The sequence below is a fragment of the Triturus cristatus genome, chromosome 11 (genome assembly GCF_964204655.1).
Source record: "Triturus cristatus chromosome 11, aTriCri1.1, whole genome shotgun sequence".
In the NCBI taxonomy this organism is placed as follows: Eukaryota; Metazoa; Chordata; class Amphibia; order Caudata; family Salamandridae; genus Triturus; species Triturus cristatus.
This window is the reverse complement of record NC_140594.1, coordinates 874944000-874964935: the sequence shown is the minus strand read 5'-3', so window position 1 is coordinate 874964935 and position 20936 is coordinate 874944000. Positions and strand designations below refer to the sequence as shown.

Here is a 20936-nt window from a genome sequence, read left to right as displayed (position 1 = left end):
CTGCTCATGCGCAAGAATTTCTCTCCAAGCATTAGCTCGTCATACTGCGTAGATGCAGTTGACACATGCTCAATAAAGATTTCCCGTTTAAAGCAGTTTTAGTCCTTTGTTCATGTTATCCATATTAGTAAACACATAAGCAAGCTTCACTAACCCGCGTATTTGTGTGGTGCGCATTAGTTTTACACAAAACACTTTTAGTAACTGTAGTAAGTTAAAGGAGCGGATCGATTTCGAGCAAGTCTCTTTTCTACCAGTCCTTGCTCAATCACAACCACTCTCTCCTAAAAAAGGTGGCAGATAGTGTTACAATTTTCTTAGGGTTCTCAATGTACCAAAACACGTCCCATCAACTTTCCTGGGATGCGCTTCTATAGAAATGTTATCGTCTGTCCAGCAATTCAGGGTTTTTACTGCCTGGCCAGGCTTTTCTTCTAGATAGTCTGGCCAAACAGGTCCGTAAACGTAGAAAGTTTTTTCTGTTTACGATGTAAAAGAAGCTGCTACCTTCTGTTTGTGTTTACTATGCAACAGAATAATACCTGTCTGATGTCACATTAAAATGAAAGCCTCTGAAAAGAACTTCACAGTTTCAATTGTTTTATAGACTTTTAATTTAAATACGGATCGTGAATCGGTAGAAGCATAAAACATATTTTTCGTGTCATCCCAGCTAGAGCAGTTTGTACCAGCACATATTTTCTCTTTAATAACCCAATGTGCTTCCTTACAAGAAAAAAAACCATATTGTTGCATTAACCAAACTACTAATGATTTTTTAACGTGTTCTGCTGAAAAGCGTGGCGCCTAATGTTGCACGTTGTTATTTCAGAGTCAGCGCTCTAGTTCTCTGTTAGAGTTAGCTGCATACGGCACACTTGAAGGCATGCGTGAGCTTTATGCCGTCATCACGTAGTGTGGAACATTCGCCGGTACCTCTGTTACAGGAAGTCATAGCAGCCAGAGCATGACATTCACAGGCTGCTGACCCCGACATATCCCACCTGCCTCTCAGCGCGGTTACTTTCACCAATACCGCTATGAAGATCCTCAGAGCTGCTGCCCTGATGCTGACACCGGGCTTCTCGCGCCCTGGACAGGTACCCTCAACCCATCTCGGTTGCACAGAGACAGCACAGGTCAAAAATTAAAAGTTCATCTTTAGCGATAATGTAACACGGAGGATGGCTACTCGCCAGAGCGCCCGATCAGGAAACTGCCCCGACATTAGAACCTGTCCCTACTTCAAAGGAGAAACCTACCCCAGCGACAGAACCTCAGTCAAGCGAGGTCCCTGCGCCACGCACTATTCAGAAGCACACACTGCTGTCATATTACGCAGTGCTTTAAATGGTGATTGAAAAGTGCGGGTACTTTCTACTAAATAGTACCTGCTTGCGTCTGAGAAGTGCTGATACTTTCCCTTTAAAAGTATTTCCCCAATGCTGAGAAGGTATTCTCCCTTTCAAATTAAAGTAGTGCATGTGATACGTACCAGACAGCACCTCCCCATATAAAGCACTGATACTACATGATCCACTTTAAAGGTTGTCGAGCCACTGAAAGTTCGAACCTAGCTCGAGCCTGGTGCTTGGCTCTGGTACAGCTCGAGGTCCTTTGGGACTGTCGAGCCGACCACGAGCTGAGCTTGCCACCGCCCGATCCAAGGCTTCAGAGGTGTGTGTTTGTGTCTTTCTAGGAGGAGGGTGGAGAAGTGATAGTTTTTTTTTGTTTCCAGAGCTTTATCTCCAGCTGAAAAATTTTACTCTTCGGTGGAAAAGGAGACTCTTTCTGTGGTGTGGGATTTGGAAATATTCTGACAATTTATTTGGTGTTTCGAAGTTTTAGTCTGATGTGATCACAAAACTTTGTTAAAATTGCTCAATTCTTATGGATTGTTGAATGCCACTCCAAGAATAGCTCGCATGTCAGTAAGGTTATTTGCCTTTAATTATAGAGTGCAGTATGTGCCTGGAGTCCGAATCAAAGTGGTGGGTTGCTTTAGTAGATTGTTGTTACCAATGATGGAAGTGCCTGAAGAGGATTGAGAGTTCAGTATAGCTTGAACAGGAGTAAATGGTTGATGACAATCAATGAAATGAGTGGATTGCTGCAGTGAATGAAGATAAGGTGTTGAAGCTGGTCGTGAAATGTGTGGTATAAGATTGGTCTCATTAGATGAGAAGATGGTCAGTTTTTGGAAGTTTGGGATGAGTTGCCTGTTGTTGGAAATGTTCTGATGAGGGTTACTAGAGCAGTACCACTGAGTACATTAAGGAACATAATTGTGTGTTTGTTTCATGAGTCACTTGGGAATTGTTAAGAGTAAGAAGAGAGTCAAAGAGTACTTACTACTGGTGGCCAGATATGAATGGTGAAATTGAAAGAGTAGTCAGAGAAGGTTTTGAGTGTGGTAGTGCAGATAAGTCGCAGCTGTGTTTTTTTCTAAAAAGCAGATTATAAACAAATAATAAAGAAGGACATTTAATCATTTGACGGATCCAATGTGGACTATTTGATTGTACTCAGTTGAAGTGGTGAAACCTATTTCAGCTCTTGGAATAGTTTGGGAAGTTTTTGGAATGGATATCATGGCCCAGTTGTGGATGAAGAAAGTTCTAGTTCTTTTGTACTAGTTGCTGTGAATTATTTGTGTGTGTGGCCGGAAATACATTTTGAGAGAGCAGATGCACATGCTGTTGTAAGGTTTATGGATGAGATTTTTTTAAAGAGAAGGGTTACCTAAGAAAATATTTACAGACCATGGTGTGTACAATTTAAAGCTGATAGGTTAGAGAAGTTATGTGCAATGAATGGTATTGAGTATACTGTGACATTAGTGTATCATCCAGAAAGTAATGAAGAAATGGAGAGATTTAATTGTGTGATGAAGGGTACTGTACAATGAGCTTTGTCCAAAAACCATAACTGGAAAATGGAAGTTGGTAAAATGGTCAGAATATATAGTATTACACCTACAGTGACAGGGTATCGTCCTGTAGTCATCATTAGAGGAAGGGTACCTTTCAGTAAATATAATAGTGCTTGGCAAGGTGCTAGTCCTTTGCAGGAGTAGTCACCTGTGTGGTCAAGAATCGTATTTCGAGGCCTCAAACCGTTTATAGGGAAGCTTTCGATATGAAGCTTGGGTCCAAGTAATTAGTTTGGAACTAGGAGAGAGAGTTAGGGTGAGGAAACCTGACAAGTGTAGGGAAAGTATTTTTTCTGTTCCTTTAAGAGTAGAAGTGTTCCATCATTTTGATAACAGTATGGCATATGAGTAGAATAGCTAAATGCAGATTTGGTTCAGTGATTGATCCTGGAGAACAAAATGTCAACTGAAGGTTGGAGGAAGGAGATTCCCTAAGTAAGGACAATCCCAGTGTTCATGGAGATAAGTGGTGTTGGTGAAGGAAGACGACAGATGAGTTCTAGTGATTGGGAAGAACAGGATGGAGAGCATGGAACAAGAGTGCAAGCGAGAGCTGAAGATTATGGGAGGAGGGAGGTTGATAATAATGTCTAATTAGTCTTAAGTAGGTGCGGGCATAGGATTAAACGCAATTACTTCAAGTATTTTGTTTCATTTTTTTTGTTCATTTTTTTTTGTTTCGAAAAGTTACTTTGTATGATTTTAAGGGGGAAGGTGTGCTGTTTCTGGGTAATGTGATATTAATGGAATGTAGAATGAACTTAACTAGTGTTGTAGAATGTTCTGGGTTTTTATATAAAGGGAGTGCACTAGATAGATCCTTGCTATACGTCCCTGGACTCAGGGGCGTGAAATGTAATAAAATATCTACTTGTCCATGGGGCAGGTTGCTTCATAAATCTTTTTGTCATCTAACAAAATCCACTTGCCCCTTTGGGGCTATGTAGTGGGACGGCAAATTATGTCAGTGATCACATTATTTAAGACCTCTGATATAGCCTCTCTGATTATGCCAGGGCTCATTCCATACTAGTGGTTGAATACTTGCAATCCCCCTATGTTGCCACATTTCCGCAGAGCTACATACTGGGGCTGAAGGTAGTGGTAAGCCATAGTTCCAGGGTTAGAATGCCCTTTTGAGTCTGTGCAAACCTACTAACTTGCATGTTTTAAGGGTTTTCAACAACTCTTCTCTAATCTTTTCCCATACTGAGAAATGTTGGAAATTTACTCCTGATAATGGCAGACATAAACCTTCTTCCAGAGTTGGGGGAAAAAAGTGGTTGGGGGAAAGTAAACTTGCAAACACTCAGATTTTCGCATGAGCAAATCTACACATGCATATTTGCTCATTCTAAAATGCAGTTCACAACTATTTTCCAGGAGTACTATTTCTTGTCCTATTTCTGTAAATACTTGGGAATTTACGAAAGCCATATAGCTGCACTTAATTGAAGGACGTATACCATGGGTGCAATTTTTAGACTTTCTTTAATAATTGGGACACTAATTTGGTCTGGCCTTGACCATGAGCTTTTGCGTTTATTAAAATTATCTCTCTCTCTCTGAATCGCTGGCTTCGCTGTGAGTGACAGCATTCTGCTCTTTCACAAGGAACATATCGGCACACAAAGTAGTTTTGTTCAGTGCCAGTAACTACTGTGGCAGTGTGTCCTTTTTGAGACCAAAAACAATTTATGCTTTTGCCAATGTTTGTTATAATGGTGAGGGCCTGGCAGCGCCCACATCAATAAGGTTTTACAAAAACCATGCAAAAACAAGTCACACATTGACAAAATTAAACAGCGGAACACCAATTTCAGACATACTGCCTTTGCCAATGCCTGTTTATTTTTGTCTCCCTTAGTCTTATTGAAACGTGATACACTGATTTTTTATTATGAATATTTTTGGGATATACTAGCATGCTTCAACACGTTACTTAATGATGCTGCAAAGAAATGGTACCTGAAATTTAACTTTAGTTTAGCGAAATGTTTTTTCCCTGCTTTCATTTTTTTAATCAACATTTTATTTAGAAAGCAAAGAATCGTCAATCTTGCTTTCAAGCTTCTGCAAATATTTGCTTCAAATCAGAGAGCATTCTGGTAGCATTATACTAAGCCTCATATTGCTAAACTTTGAAAACATGTGTGCACATTTTTGTACTGGAACCACTGTCAGTAGTGCAGTCAGAGCTTACAACATTTGCTTAGAGCGCTCACCCTAATATTAAAGGCTTTCAATTAACGAACCTTAAATACAAGTTTGAACAGAATTACCATATGGACGAAACGCCTTAACTGCAGACAGTGCCCTTCTCAATCCAAATACTTGACTAACATATCCACCACTCAAATTACTTCATATTTCACTATACTAATTTTCAACAGTAATCCTTATGGGTTCCAGAGTAGTGTGCTACTTGCCAAAAAAGCGCTTCAACACCCATCAGGGGTAACGGGTGTTATATAAATGCAAACCTTTCTTCCCCTCCGCTATCCTTCTCACTCCAAATAACTGACTAATATCCACCACTCAAATGACTTTGATATTTCACCATACTAATTCACCACTAATCCTTTATGGGTTTCCGGAGTAGCCTGCTCCTCGCCAAAAAAAGCACTTCAACACCCCATCATGGGTAACAAGCGCTATATGAATACAAACCTTTTTTCCTCTTCTATCCTTCTGAATCCAAATAACTGACTAACCTATCCACCACTTAAATTACTTTCATAATTCACTATACTAATTCAACACTAATCCTTTATGGGTCCCGGAGTAGTGTGCTACTCGCCGAAAAAGCGCTTCAACGCCTCGTCAGGGGTAGTAAGCGCTATATAAATGCAATTACAATACAATAATGTGGTACTGCAAACTGGCAACCAAAGGGTTTATGCTGCATGGTGTTGGGCCTACGTGTCCCAAGGATAAAATACACATGAAAACGTGTTGCCCTTGACCCCAAACGACATGTCTTGAGTGTCAGGCTATAGGAATTCCACATCCCTGCAGGACAAAATAAATTGTATAGATAATCCTACAATCGTTGTGTGGAGAAGTCACTACAAGGACGTACTGAGTAAGCAGCTGCTCAGTAAGACTGATGCTATATATTATGTGGCCAAGCCTAATGCCTTCATATGTGCAAATTCTTATCTTATCAAAAGCAAACTTCATCTGTTCTCTAAAAGCTAAAACACAAATGTTAAGTAAGTCATCATTTATGATTACATTTTAAGGAATCCTGGCTGATCTGTACACCTGTTTACCACAGCTGCTAGAATTTGGGAGTTACCATTTTTGTTTTTTTCAGTATTCACTTTGCCATTTTTTTTCGGGCTCAGCTCGTGCACTGCCTTAGAGCCAAGCTGTGCCCCTGTATTGGCCCTTACTGTGGCTCGCTCATCTCTAGATCCACCTCCAAACAAAGCCACCAACTGCAATCTCTGTTGCGGTTCAACCATTTTAGCAATATGATATCTATGTGTCTTAGAGATGTTAGTTACCTGTGCACCCTGCTAAAAATCTGAAAGACAGTGCCTTGGTTGCTGGATTTGTGGTGGCTGTTGTTACCCGCAAACCCAGAACGTCCAGAATGCCGCTGCCAGACTAGTCCTCAACCTACCATGCCACTTCCACATTAACCAACACCAACGGACCCTACACTGGCTCCCTGCCGAGAGGAGAACCACCTTCAAGCTTCTCACCCCCGCACACAAGACCCTCCACCACACCAGACCCCCTAACCTAAACCACCGCCTCACATTCCACTCTCCCCAACATTCTCTACACTTGGCCCAGTTCTCCAGTGACCCTCCAGATTGCTGCGGACCCCCCTGCCCCCTATCACCCATGCCTTGAGACCCGTTTCCGGGTGATTAGTTGTGCTTCACAATCCCATGATTGACTGATTGATTGACAATCGGAACAGTGGTGCAAGTGCTCAACCCTCTGAACTTTCTTACTTATGCACATTATTCCAAACACCCACAAAAGCATGCCCAGGTACCTTTGTGCTTGAGAAGTGCTGCTCCATGTATAGGCCTGAAGCTTCAACTTCGCCAACCTATTTGACCCCCAAGGGCTGCATGACCATCTTCTGGGTCCACTTACCCTTTTCATTGAGTGCAATGGCACTGTCGTAAAGCAGGGGGATGAGGTTGGAGTAGCTGGGGCAAGAGGTGGTAGTCAGACATGTGAGCGTCTGGGAGTACTATCACAGGAAAGCGTGCATGAATATATATTTAGAGCTTACTTGGCATTGCTATATAATGCTTTTGTACCACTAAAAGCATTTTGTTTGTGGGTGAACGTGCAGGAAATCGTAATAACTCAAGGGTCAGTCATGGAAGTACGTGCAATGGATATATCTTTAACATATGCCCCTTCTAGGCAAAATTACTTGGTAATAACTTTTAGAAGCCTGTTTGTTTGTGAGTGCTGAGTGGTACACCTTTAAGACTGTAGAAACAATATAAGCTTTATCACATGATTGTCTATTACAAAGTCAGGAGGGAAGGACACGATGTGCATTAAGTGGTGATTAGAAACCTAGATTTTCACACCCACAACATGTACTACATACCCACAACCAATGGCTCTTAGCCAATTGCTACCCAATATATAGGTTCCATCACCTCATTCTCTTCACCAAACCGTTACCTTGTTGATTACATAAAACTCTCGTGGGAATCTGACTGTAACCTTGGGTAAGAGAAATTCTTTCTTTGACAGAATTCCATGGCCAGACACAATCATTTTGCATAAGTTCTCACGTACAAAAATGTTGAGGTGAAATATAATTGTACATCGGGTAAACGTTTCACTTCTAAACCCAAGGGAGAAAGAAAAACCTCTGATTCCCCCAAGGTCACTTAAACATGGTACAATGTTAAAACAAGTGAGAAAGTTGACATTTTTCTCCTATGCATTCCATTGCAGGGGATCTGCAAGTTGTTGTACTTGGTATTTCACACAAACCACACTCCTACTGCAATTTCTATTTCAGAATCAATATAGTGTTATCAATAATTATCCCTAAGGGACCTTTTGTTGAACATCAATTTCCTGATGTCCTTCATTGCCTATTGCTATACTCATCACATATTCCAAGATATGAGGCACATAAGCATCTAGATTCTCTTTTTAGATGATGGCTCTTCTGAGGTAGAGAAGGGTTGCAGGTAATGATATGGAGGAAATGTTTCGTAATACCCACATTATTTTTATATCCTAATTAAGGCTGCAGTTTTGCTGCCTTGCCTGGTTAAACCTGCATACCACCTAAATGTGTTGTTTTGTAGGTCATCAAAATAGCAGTCCTTTTCCTTGGGACAGAAATTGCAGTTCCATTCAGTAAGGGTTTAAAGACGAGATAGATCCCTTGTAATGTAACAAAAGTTGTTGTAGTGATGTTCTTGAAGTTCCTCGAGCTTGCTTATAGCCAACACCTTTTTCACCCATGGCAAATAGCACTGGGGACTTTCTCAAGACTACAAAGCAAGCAGCATAAAAACATGTATATTAACTTTTATGTTCACTAAAAATCGGGATACACTCTGAGCCATCAACTGTCAGCACACACAAAGATGAATTAAAAAGCACCAGGACACCCTACAGTGTTTTTTTCCAACATAATAGTTATTGTTTTCAGGACATCCTCCTATTGAGTGGAAACTCGTACATGATTGTGATGCAAAAGCCACTGCATAGCTGTACCGTCAGTGTCACTTTTTCAAATTGACTAAGGAGCACTTTGGGATTAGGGATAAAAGTGAGATTTGTAATACAGTGCCAGATGTACTCCACAATAGCTGTTATCCCACTGCTTTTACCATGAATCCCAAAAAATATAAACATTGGGAGGCACCCAACGTGTAACAGAACCTCAGTAAAAACAAAATTTATTTAATTAAAATAACTATCTGGTTTTCTTCTTTTCTCAATTTTGGAGCCCTACATGTGCGTGCATGTGCAATTCATTAAGAAATATAAACAAATGTGCCTCATAGATTAATTATGGTATGAATAAAACACAATATATTGTCCAACATGAGCTCTCTTTGATAAACCCATAGTTTTAAATATACTGTTTAGTTAAACGGTTTCACTGCCATCAAACAGCCTTTTCAAGGCTTAGCTTGGACCAGGCTAATTCTTAGTGTAATGATCATTTGAGGAACTCCAAATATCTTTGGTCCGCACTGACACTTAGAAGCATATTTAGCATGAAATATTTGTACACTTAGCTTGCTAATGTATATGTGAATTGAGTTTTCTGTTTCAAGTTCTTATACTAGTATCCTTTATCTTTGGCCCACATGTTTTACTTTTTTTTTTTGAAACACCATTCTATTGATTTTTTAAGCAACATCTTGTACAGATGAAAGAAAGTGAGCAATGAAAATAAATAACCTTCCCCAGCACTCGCCATACCGCACATAGTACTTTTAGTCCTGTAGTGTGCTACATACCATCGTCCTCCATGTGTACTATTTGAAAGGCCACACACGTTAAATATGGATTAAAACTCCACAAAGCCGCTACCTTATCACAGGCCCTTCTTGGATGCACGATACCTTGTTTGTTACTTGAATTATAATAAAAGTATACATTAAGATTCTTTTCCAATTAGAGTGCCTCCAGTTTCTTTTTTTTATGAGGAGTGTATTGAGGTTAAATGTGTTAAGAGTTGTCTAAAATATTATGGAGTGAGTGAAGCAGTTTAATGCATTTCATGGCCCTACTCCTCAGACCTTTAAGTTCATGACCATAGTGTCTGTGCCATGATGAAGGCGAAAGCCTGACTGGGAATCTAGTTAGAGAAACATGAGTTTTAGATGTCCAGAAAGTGATGCTGTCACCAAAGTTCATCTGAGCAATTCTCAAGCACTGTGAATCCCCTTAATTTCCAGTTCCTTAGTATGTGCTTCTTTTCCATCATCAGGACTAGATGAGGCCATTGCTTTATGCCAGGGATTTCAAATAGCTAAATATTTAAATGAAAATTGCTATAGATTGGAATAATCTAGTTTCTTTGGTGCCAGAATTATTTCTGGGATCATATTCTCTTTCCCAAGCACTGAGCACCTCGGGTCATCTAGATATCCATTTTAAATTGCTTATCTTTTCGAAAAATGTATGGATTGGTATGTATTCTGAATATCGACCCCCAGAAAACTGAAGGCATGCACAATCAAGAACTGAACATCGAAAAAAATAGTGACCAGTAAATAAATCTAGATTTTATATACCTAACTATTACATATATGTACGGATATACTACATATATCTTCAAGGAACGTAGATGGGGAATTTGGAATAGTACATTGTTATGAAAAAGAGATAGACCACACACGAGGTAAGTGTGACTCTCTTTATTCTGATCATCCGCTCTCCACACTGAACACTGAACCTACGTTTCACAACATTCTAAGGTGAGCTTCCACTGCCAGGGTGTACCAACTGGGTCAGCAGTGGGAGGGGGGGGGGTGGGCTATACCATATAACAATGATGGAGATTATAACACATCTCCTTATGTGGGGAAACAATGGAAAGGCTTCACGGTTGGGGTGAGTTAACCACTCTGTCTTTGCTCCATGTCTGTCCATTCTCCAGGCGAACTACATTGCGACCACACTTAACCACACCCTGGTGTGTATGGTACTTGCTGCGTCCTGGGGGAACATGAGTGGGCATCTTAACCTGTACAGTGGTGCCAACCTTGTACTCCTGGGCTTTAACGCCATGCTTCTGGTCGTACCATCCTTTGTATTTACGTTGGTGTTGAGAAATCTTCACTCTGCTCTTACCAAGGTCGGGGACTACCCTTCTTCCTCCTCCCAACCACCCCGGGTTCATTTTGGTGCAGGGTTCCCTCCCTCTTAAACACGCAAAAGGAGACACCCCTGTGACAAGATTGGGAGTGGTATGGTAAGACCAGATGCACTCTCTTAACGAATCTTCTACATCGAATCCACTGGTGATGGCCAATTGGATGTGCTCTTTGATAAGCCGATTGGCCCTCTCTACCAACCCATTGGCTCTTGGGCAATAGAGAGCAGTTTTTTCATGCTTTATATTGAGATTCTCTAAGAACAACTTCATTGTGTCTGAAGTAAACTGCACCCCATTGTCTGTCACCAATGTTGTTGGGATGCCCTCATATACAAAGACACTCTTTAAAAATGAGATAAGGTTGCTTGTCGTGGTAGATGAAGTAAATTTAAAATTCACCCAATGAGAGGTATAATCAACAAGAACAAACATGAACCTCCTTTGTGTACCCAGGATTTCCATAGGACCAATAATGTCAACAGCTAGTTTTGTCCAGGGAACCTCCGGAACTTCAACCGGGGATAAGGGAGTATTGCGTGTGATTTTGCTTTTGTCACTATTTGCACAGCTAATGCACTCCCTTACTTTTTGTTCAACCATAGAGTCCATTTTTGGGAACCAGAAACAGCTCCTAACTTTGTTCTTAGTGAGGCTCCTCCCTAAATGACCCTCGTGTGCCAAGTCGATAATTTTGTTCCTCAAACTCTTGGGAGGAACCGCTCTGTTCCCTCGATGTACCACCTCCGACAGTATAGACAATTCATACCTCACCTCCCAAAAGTCCTTGATAGAATCTGGAACTTGTGAGCGAGTCTCAGGCCACCCATTGAGGATAAACTGTTTTAGAATGCTCATTTCACTGTCTTCCCTCACACTGGCGTCCCATTCCTCTTTACTTAAAGCAGGGAGATGTATGGCTAAAATGGGGACATCCAACTGTTCCTCACTAGAATAATCCACCAGTGGTGCCCTAGATAAATAGTCCGCAATCACATTCTCTGGACCTGGGAGGTACTCCACCTTAAAGCAGTAGTTTTCTAAACCCAGGACCCATTTAGAGATTCTCGGGGAATTGTTATGTACACTTTTAGACGAGAACATAAATGTCAGAGGCTTGTGGTCTGTATGTATAACAAATTGCATCCCCCCACAGGAAAAACTTAAAATGGTTGACGGCCCAGTAACACGCCAACGCCTCCCTCTCGATGACTGAATAGTTTTTTTCCGCTGAATTGAGGGTTCGTGATGCAAAAGCTATAATTGTATCTTGGCCTTTATCCTTTTGTGACCGCATCGCACCCAACCCTTTATTGGATGCATCCGTGGTGAGGATAGTTTTTTTCCGTGGGTCGAACGACCCTAGTGCAGGTGAACCAAGGATACGCTCTTTTATTGACTTCACTATCATACTGTGTCTCTCCTCCCACACAAATTCTCTGTCTTTCTTTAAAAGTTCACGTAGGCCTTCACACAGATCCGCAAAGTTTTTCACATACTTTGACATGTATTCAACAAGGCCTAGGAAGGATTTAAGCTCCTCTTTGCTTGAAGGGTTTGCCGCATCCCTGACCGCTTGAATCAGACTGTGCTTTGGTTTAAACCCCTCCTTAGATATGGTGTGACCCAAATAATCCACAGAGGTCACTTTGATCTTGCACTTATCCAGTTTGACGGTTAAACCTGCTTTAGACAATCTCTGGCACACTGTGTTGAGGGTATCATCATGTTCCTCCTCCGTTGCCCCATACATCAGTATGTCATCCTGGAAACACAGCGTGTTTTTAGTACCCTCCAATACCTTTTGCATGACTTTTTGAAAAACAGATGTGGCCGAAGCCAGCCCGAAGGGCATCCTGATAAACATGTAGGCCCCAAACGGTGATGAAAATGCCGTTAGGGGTCTTGACTCAGGATGTAACTCAACCTGATGGTACGCCATCGATAAGTCTATGACAGAGAAGTAACAACCTTTCCCCATAGTGCTCAGCATCTCATTTATGTTGGGCAATGGGAACCTCTCCACCCAGATATTGTCATTGAGACTGCGCAAGTCCACACAAACACGAATACCACTACCATTGGCTTTAGAAGCAATAACTAAAGGGGCCAACCATTCTGACGCCTCTATTGGTTGAATGACACCCATGTCGCACAATTTATCTAACTCGCTTTTGAGGACTTCTCTCAACCGGAAGGGGACTGGTCGCGCTCTGTGGACCACTGGTTTAGCGCTCCTCTTGACTTTTATTCTGTGTTGGAAATCCTTCAACTTTCCCAATTTTTCGGTGAAAAGATCGGGAAACGCCTCTTGTATAAGGTTATTGCTATTGGGAATGTCTACTAGGATGACCTGGTTCTCATTGTTGGGGTCCAGGATGATACCCAGATCTTTCTGGTGTTTCCACCCCAACAGGTTCGCACCCCTCTCCACTACATACACCTTGCCTACAATGGTTCTACCCTTGAAGTCTATGTGACTACTAACCATTCCCACCAAAGGGATAGGGTCTCTAGTGTATCCCTCAGGCGATATATCAGGGGGAACCAGCATACCCTTGTCACACCCCAGGGAATTCTCAAAATCAGCTAGGTTAACCAACGTAAACGGTGAACACGAGTCCGCATACACCTCAAGAGGTTTGTTGTCAATGAGAATGACACATTTAGGATAATTTGTCCTTTCCACTTCTTGGCTATCTTTCACCTGAAAAATGAATCTAGCTTGCGATTCCCCACTGGTGTTTACATTCCTAGCAGGGCTACTTGAACTAGAACCCTCCCTGCACACCCTGGCTAAATGTCCTCTTCTATTACATTTTTTACATAATACCCCCGTGCAGTACAAAATGGGCTGTTGGCCAGGTGGTTATTGCTGCCACACCTAAAACATTTCAACCCTTGGGTCTCCCTTCCAGGATTACTGTATGGTGTGCTTTTACTCTCTTCTCTCTTGTTAACCTTAAAAACTTCTCTCTCAGGCCCTTCACTCTGAATGGCTGCCACAACATCCTCTTTAATTTTCATTTCTCTGACACACTTGGCAGTGTGCTCCACAGATTGTGCAATAGAAACGGCATCCTTTAGGGATGGGTTTTTCGCCAACAGTTTCTCTTGTACTTTTCCACTATTAGTACACCTTACAAGTTGATCTCTTATAAGGGAATCGTTCAAGTCACCAAAATCACACAATTGTGTAAGGCCTCTCAGGGCAGCTATGTAATTATTAATCGACTCCCCCTTTCCTTGGGTGCGACTAAAAAACTTATGGCGTTCAAGCACCACATTGACCTTGTCACCAAAATGTGACTCCAATTTCATCATAGTAATGTCATACACATCAAAATTTTCCTCCTCTTCCAACTCTGGTTCAGGTAAAGTTTCATAGACTTTCCGTCCATGAACGCCCAAATTGTGTAACAAGATGTGTTGTTTGCGCAGAGGAGAGAATCTTTCACCCCCCATGGCGATTAAATAGGACTCAAATAGCTTTGTCCAGTCTTTCCAATGTATCTCTGGATCACCACAGTCATTGAGGAAAGACGGAGGTTGACTCATGCCAGGAGTGCCCATTTCGTGAGATTCACTAAGATGAAACACTATATTACTTGCAACCTTGACCAAAAATAGAGGAAGTGCAGTTTATAGGCAACACGACTTATGCAGGAGGCAAGGCAAGCAAAAGCAGGATTACACCTCCCAACACATGCCAGAGGAGTCACGCCAAATCAAACGCACAAAGGTGTGCGAGTCACCATGGGAGGTACCTTTGTTTTAAGTAAGGCATAGACTGATCAGAATGTGTGCGTGCCACAGTTAGAACACGCTTATGCACGATATTTGAGATGCACAGCAACTGTGTGCATATCACAGAGGAGGATATTCACGCAATGGATATGGCCATGAAGAGTTTACCACACGACTATGTGCGTGCATAAAAACGAATAAAGAAAACTGGTTGGACCTTACTTGTAGATCCGGAGGCTTCAGACAGGCCAAAAGGACTGGAGCGCCGGTGGAAAGGTTTCACTGCGAACCACAAAAGACTGCTGACCGGCCCTGGGAGTACTGGTGCGCCGGTAGACGGCACAACGGGGCGGAGCAGAACGCCCCCTCAGGAAGGCAGCCTCACAGGAACAGCTGTTGCCGGGCGGAGACGAACGCCGGAGATGACACACCACACAGGCAGTTGTTCCCACTCGATGTCGATGGCAAACCTCCCCTTCAGGGGTAGAGCGCAGCAACCCCACACCAAAGGAGCTTCAAATTGAACCGCTGGCACCAGGGATCGGCACACGGAGCTACTCCCAATCCCTCACTGAAACGCTGAGGCGAATATCGTCACTCTCCTCCTGACAGGAATCCTTCTCCTTCCGCCTGAAGCGATGATGCCAGCTGACACAGCGTCACCTCACATTGATCGGACAGCGCCACGTAGTCGCACAGAGTCACCACCACGATCACGATCCCTCACTGAAACGCTGAAGCGAATATCGTCACTCTCCACTTGACAGGAATCGTTCTCCTTCCGCCTGAAGCAAAGATGCCAGCTGACACATCGTCACCTCACGTTGATCGGACAGCGCCACGTAGACAAACAGAGTCACCACCACCGAGAAGCAGAATAGTAACTCCAACCCAAGACTGCCTAGTACTTGGGCACTTAGCAGGAGAGAACACGTAAAAAGGGGAGATGACCAGCTGCCCCCTCCGCAGGCGTCGCCAGTGTTATGAAAAAGAGATAGACCACACACGAGGTAAGTGTGACTCTCTTTATTCTGATCATCCGCTCTCCACACTGAACACAGAACCTACGTTTCACAACATTCTAAGGTGAGCTTCCACTGCCAGGGCGTACCAACTGGGTCAGCAGTGGGAGGGGGGGGGGTGGGCTATACCATATAACAATGATGGAGATTATAACATACATCTATTCTTCCCTTTATGCACGTACCTTTCGATATTTTGCCCCACGATATTCTTGTACCAGGATATTCCGGGGATTGTTATTTAGTAGAATAATATTATATATTCCGAATTTGTCTCCTTACACAGAAATATTATTAAGGATGTTTACCTTTGTTTTATCTGCTGTGCTACAACTAGACCCAAACCCTTGATCAGGTCCTTGAATATGCTCTGATTGCTCTTCCAACATTGCCACCAGAAACTCAAGAGCATGGAGAATATTTGACTGACCAGTAGCAAGCAGCTGAATCTAAGGCCCTTGGAGTGCAGATGAAATCGCAGGAACAATGACTGATGCTGCCCAGTGCTTTCTATCGGTCTAATAAACTGATGAAAAAAATGTTAACTTCCATCCTGCTTTAAATCTGAAAATGTTACTTTTCTAAAGCCTCTTAGCTATGAGTTAGCAAACCTGATCCAAGCACTTTAGCTCGTTATCTGATTTAGCTTTTATGAGCTCTGAGTTTTTTTCCAAGTAAAACAGACATATTAAGAATGTAATGTTTTTGTCAACATAGATGAGTGACCCTAGAATAAACCTTTTTTGCTTTTTTTGTGGTTTCTTTACACTATTCACGTTAGGTTTCTGGATATTGGTATATATTTGCAATTCTAATCTATAGACCTGTACATATAGTTTCTTCTCTCATTCTGTCCTCCAATACAGATGTATGCCTTTAGATGGTGCTGGGCTAACCTAATGGGTCATTAATTTCATAAAGACATTGTTTACTTCTGTTTAGGAACAGCTACGTTTAAATGTGGTGAAAGCACACCCATATACCATTAATTGGGTTGACAATCCACAGTAGTTAGCTAACAATTAATGTATCTTTGTTTCTTGCTTCTCTTCTGAAAATGTGATCAGATATCCTGGTATGTAGCTTCTCACTGTATCTGTTACATCATGTGGAAGAGTTGGTGACTTTATTTGATGCCTCTTGACTTTCAGATCATGAGTTCTGTAGGAAGCTGGCTCTTTATAATTTAATAATATATACCAAAAGAGTTACATTGTGTGAGGAGTCCAAGAATCCCTTATGAGTGGACAGGGCTTGCTTTACCAATCCTAAGGTGCTCTTTTTGTGGTAGTATGGTTAAGCAGCCTTTGACTTATAAAGCAGGAGTGGTTGACAGTTGCTGCATACACATAATCAATAAATGACTACCCTCCCTCCCAAATTTAGAACAACAGCACATATTTTTAGACACGAGCTACATTATTGGGTAAATTCTTTTTAAAATAGCAGTTTTGAAGACCACAGGTAAATATACTTGTATTTTCTCTAATGCGGTAATGTTATCCTATTGGAAAAAAAGATATACTGCATACGGGTGCTTAACAGCGACTTACAGGACAAATCTTCTGGAGATAAGTATAGGGCAAGGTCCAAGACACCACCAACAGGTCACCTTGGTAGGCTCTGGGGCACCCAGGTGCAGAGTTTATTTATGGCGCTGGGTGCACCATTGGTTTTAATGGGAAACGGTTTTGGTGAAAAAGCCTGCAAGCTGGGACTGGTGGGCCAGTCCGCTTAAACTCACATGGGGGCTCATCCTTGAGATACTGGGGCAAGTAGGGACACTGTTGGTCAATTGTTCTTGGGCTGTAGGAGTCGGGTTCAGTGGTGTCTTTAGACATCCCATCTGTGCTGCAGAAGACACTCGCGGTTGAGGGGGGTCTGCTCAAACAGGCTGCAGGCAGTGACTGGAAGTCCAGTCTGAGTAGCCCAATGTGGGGTTCAAATCCGGAGGGTTTCAGGACCTTGTTGGCACCTTTTGGCCTACTTTGACCAAAGACGGTGGAATTTTCCTAAAGGAGGGCACATCAGGCAGCTCAATTTAGGGGTGTGACTGGCCTGGTAGTGCACCACGCCTCCCTGCATATCTGATTTCCTGCCCGTCCTCGTGCAAAATGGGCCCAAGGCATGGGGTTGGCATTTTTCCGGTCTGGGGAAGCTGTGGTGACTCATCAAAGGCGGTAGAGACCTTTGATGCCTTGATATGCTAAGTACTTAACCGTCCTGTTTGGTGGAGGTGACACCACCGACCAGAGCATATATTGTTTCAGTTCGCAGAGAGTGCTGGCTCTCACCTGCAGGGGGTCAGAAACCTGTTTTTGGTGGTAGGCTGGTCTACACCAGTCATGTAGCTGGTGAAATCGTAAATACCTGATATTACAATAACATCAAGTGGACCGGAGCATGGTTTAGACGGAAAAAGACTTTAAAAACGCTTTTAAAGTACTTGTTGCTTTAGAATTGGTACTTTGGTACTTTGGTAAGATACATGTACTGACAAACATGGTCGTTGAGGTATGTGATGTATAGAATAGTTAGCTTTCTCTTATCAAAAGCCACTTATTCATTTATTCTGTTTTGTCCAGTTAGACTTTCAGTGCAGAATTGGAAGTTTTTTTATATGATTCGGTAGGGGTCAGCTAAATGAAACTGATTTGCTGTAAAGTGAAATTAAATTTTGCTTGCTAAATAATATTTTTAAAGTCCGTACATGAATAAAATCCATGGGTATGATAATATCATTCATATTTCAGTATTCCTATTAACTTAATCCATTTCTCCTTCTGTCCTCCAGGGCTTAACTTTTGAAAGTAAATCCTATTGAGCTCGTCCCCTCAGACTCACTGATCTCGCCTAGATAATCATTACTTCAATATGTATAACCGTATTCGCTAACAGCACTAATTTGCAACTAACTGCCCTGCTTACATCTGGTACTAGAAACCAACTATGGCTTCCATAGAGTAGTGTGCTACCCCTCCGCAAAGCACTTAAACGACTCGTCGGGGCTAGTACAATATTATATAAATCTACAGTACAATAAAATGTTTTTAGACGATGAAACGGCGGAGAAACATAGTAATTTTTACCTTTTGTCTTTCAGATCATATTGAACAGCTGCAGGCATTGTTCTTCTGGAATTTTTCCAAATGAAAAGATACGCAATATTGGAATATCTGCTCATATTGACTCTGGAAAAACCACCTTAACTGAGAGAATTCTTTACTACACAGGGAGAATATCACAAATGCACGAGGTATTTTGCTTTTTGTTCAGTCAATTTGTAACATGTTTTACTCTTTAATTAAAAATGTCTGCTTTCATTTTATAAGCTTGTAAGTCTTTAAAATATTTGTAGTACTGCTTATGTATGTTACTACTTTTCATTTTACTGAGGAGTTGGGTCTGTATTGTAAACATATCTGCTTCTTTCGTTGCCATTATTACATTATAAGGCAACTACAAATACTAGTACAAGGTATACATAATTCCATTTCCATTATTGCACAGCAACTTCTACCTCTCCTTGGGTTGCAAGCCTCCTTTACTAGTGTCAATCTGATTTATCCTCTGTGTTTTACAGTTTCTCATGGTTTAAAGTAGTCTTGTTACTAGAACAAATTGTAGGCCGGAACATGTCAAAATGGCAACAAAAAGCCACTTCAACATCATGAGAACACCATGACAGATCTCCCTCGCCCTAGTATATAATTATCAAATGTTCTGATGCTGTCACACCTAGATTTTGCAGCACACTCTACACTGGAATCAGAAATACCCAAACGTCAGTGTATCCAGAATGCCTCAGCCAGACAAGTACTTAGTCTGAGTATATATAATCATATAACCCCTGCCGTGAAGGCATTACATTGGTCAACTGTAGCAAGAAGCATATTTTTTAAAGTCCTGTGTGTTGCTCACAAAGCAATCCACATTTCTAAGGACTGCTGGTGTTGTAATGCCATAATTCATTTCAGAAAAGTTTGATGAAATTGCTAAATAACCCTAGAAAACCCAAAGAAAGGGAATGATGGACTTTACAATTTAGCCATAGAAAACAATTGTAATATTCCCAAAATCACCCCTGCAGCGGAAGCTGTGATGGAGGTCTACATTTCTGTTGCAGAAATTCCTCTGAATCTTAGAATGAGATAAACATACTAAGGCAGAGATGCCCCCTTCCCCCCCAACTGGAACTATTTCTTATTGTGGAAGATTATTAATGTGCTATCCAGTGGAATTACTACTTTTCTGCAATCTACCAAGCTCGGAAACAGAAGTATTACCATACTTTTTACAGTAGGCCTTCAGTTTTCTATCTGTGGGGTTTTGTGTATAGGTTTGAGCACTCCACATTTAGAAAGGAGTCTATCCTAATGGCACCCTATATTTAACAAAATGACCCCAGGAATCAGCTGAACATTAAGATCAATTATTAATGCATGCATTTTTAGGGTTCTAAATGTTTTTGATAAATGACAATCTGGCCTGGAACAGAACGTCCTGCCTACACTGATAACATTTCAAGTTGTGACTTCCTGCGTTGAACTTTTCGGCTCACTGTTCTGAGCTCACAAACTCTGACCTTTACAAAAACATGAAATACTCAGAAGTCCCCAGGTCTAATGTCTCAATGGTTACTCCTAAGAGAAGTGCATTACTTCGTTTTTTTGGGTGGAGAAGAGACTGTGTGTGAAGGTATTAAGAACATAATTAAAACTGTATCCATACATCCATCCATCCGTTCTTTCCCTATTCCAGAGGGAAAGAAAGAAATGTATGCATGATGTGTTTCTTGCATGTGACCCAGAGCCTGAGTGAGGCAACAGCAACAAGTACAGCTTTTGCATATTTACTTTGATCCAGCATCTCAGTACCTAGCATGAATCTGCATTATCACCTTATTATGCCTCATCTGCATCTCGGTTAAGGTAGCATTCACATCCACTTCACAAGCATCTTTGTAACAGGGAATGCCCGCTGGAGTGCTTGCAGACGTAGCAGAAGGAGCTCTTTCAAACACTGCAGTGGGCACATTTTTGTTGGTGAGTAGCCAACAACCTACGTTTTCAAGAAGTCAATAGGAAGAAACAGGAAGTTTTAATGTTAATTATTTTTTCAAAAACTTTTTTTTAATGTTTTCTCTCTCTCTTTATGTAGAGGCTATGGTACTGCATATATCCCCCTAATGTCTTTCAGTTTTTGTTAGGGACATCCTCTAGCCCTGTAGATCAGCAGCTCAAGCAGTCTACAGTCACAGCATTCCTGTTTCCTTTGAGCAATTCCCTGATAACATTGCAGGTCCAGACTGTGGTAAAAGTCCTCATCTTATGTTTGACATCTTAGGCACATAGATGGAGATTCTGCCTTTTCTCTGTTGTTAGTGTGGGGATGT

The 20936-nt window shown here is 41.7% G+C and overlaps 1 protein-coding gene across 1 annotated transcript in view; it reads left to right on the top strand.

Annotated features, from left to right (window-relative positions):
* Positions 1–905: 905 nt before the first annotated feature.
* The window catches only part of GFM1 (G elongation factor mitochondrial 1), a 239150-nt gene continuing 219119 nt past the window's right edge, over positions 906–20936 (top strand). The window contains exons 1-2 of the mRNA XM_085634740.1: positions 906–1100; positions 18645–18797. Coding sequence (XP_085490866.1) covers positions 1041–1100; positions 18645–18797 — 213 coding nt within the window. The 5' untranslated portion in view covers positions 906–1040. The remainder of the gene's footprint in view (positions 1101–18644; positions 18798–20936) is intronic.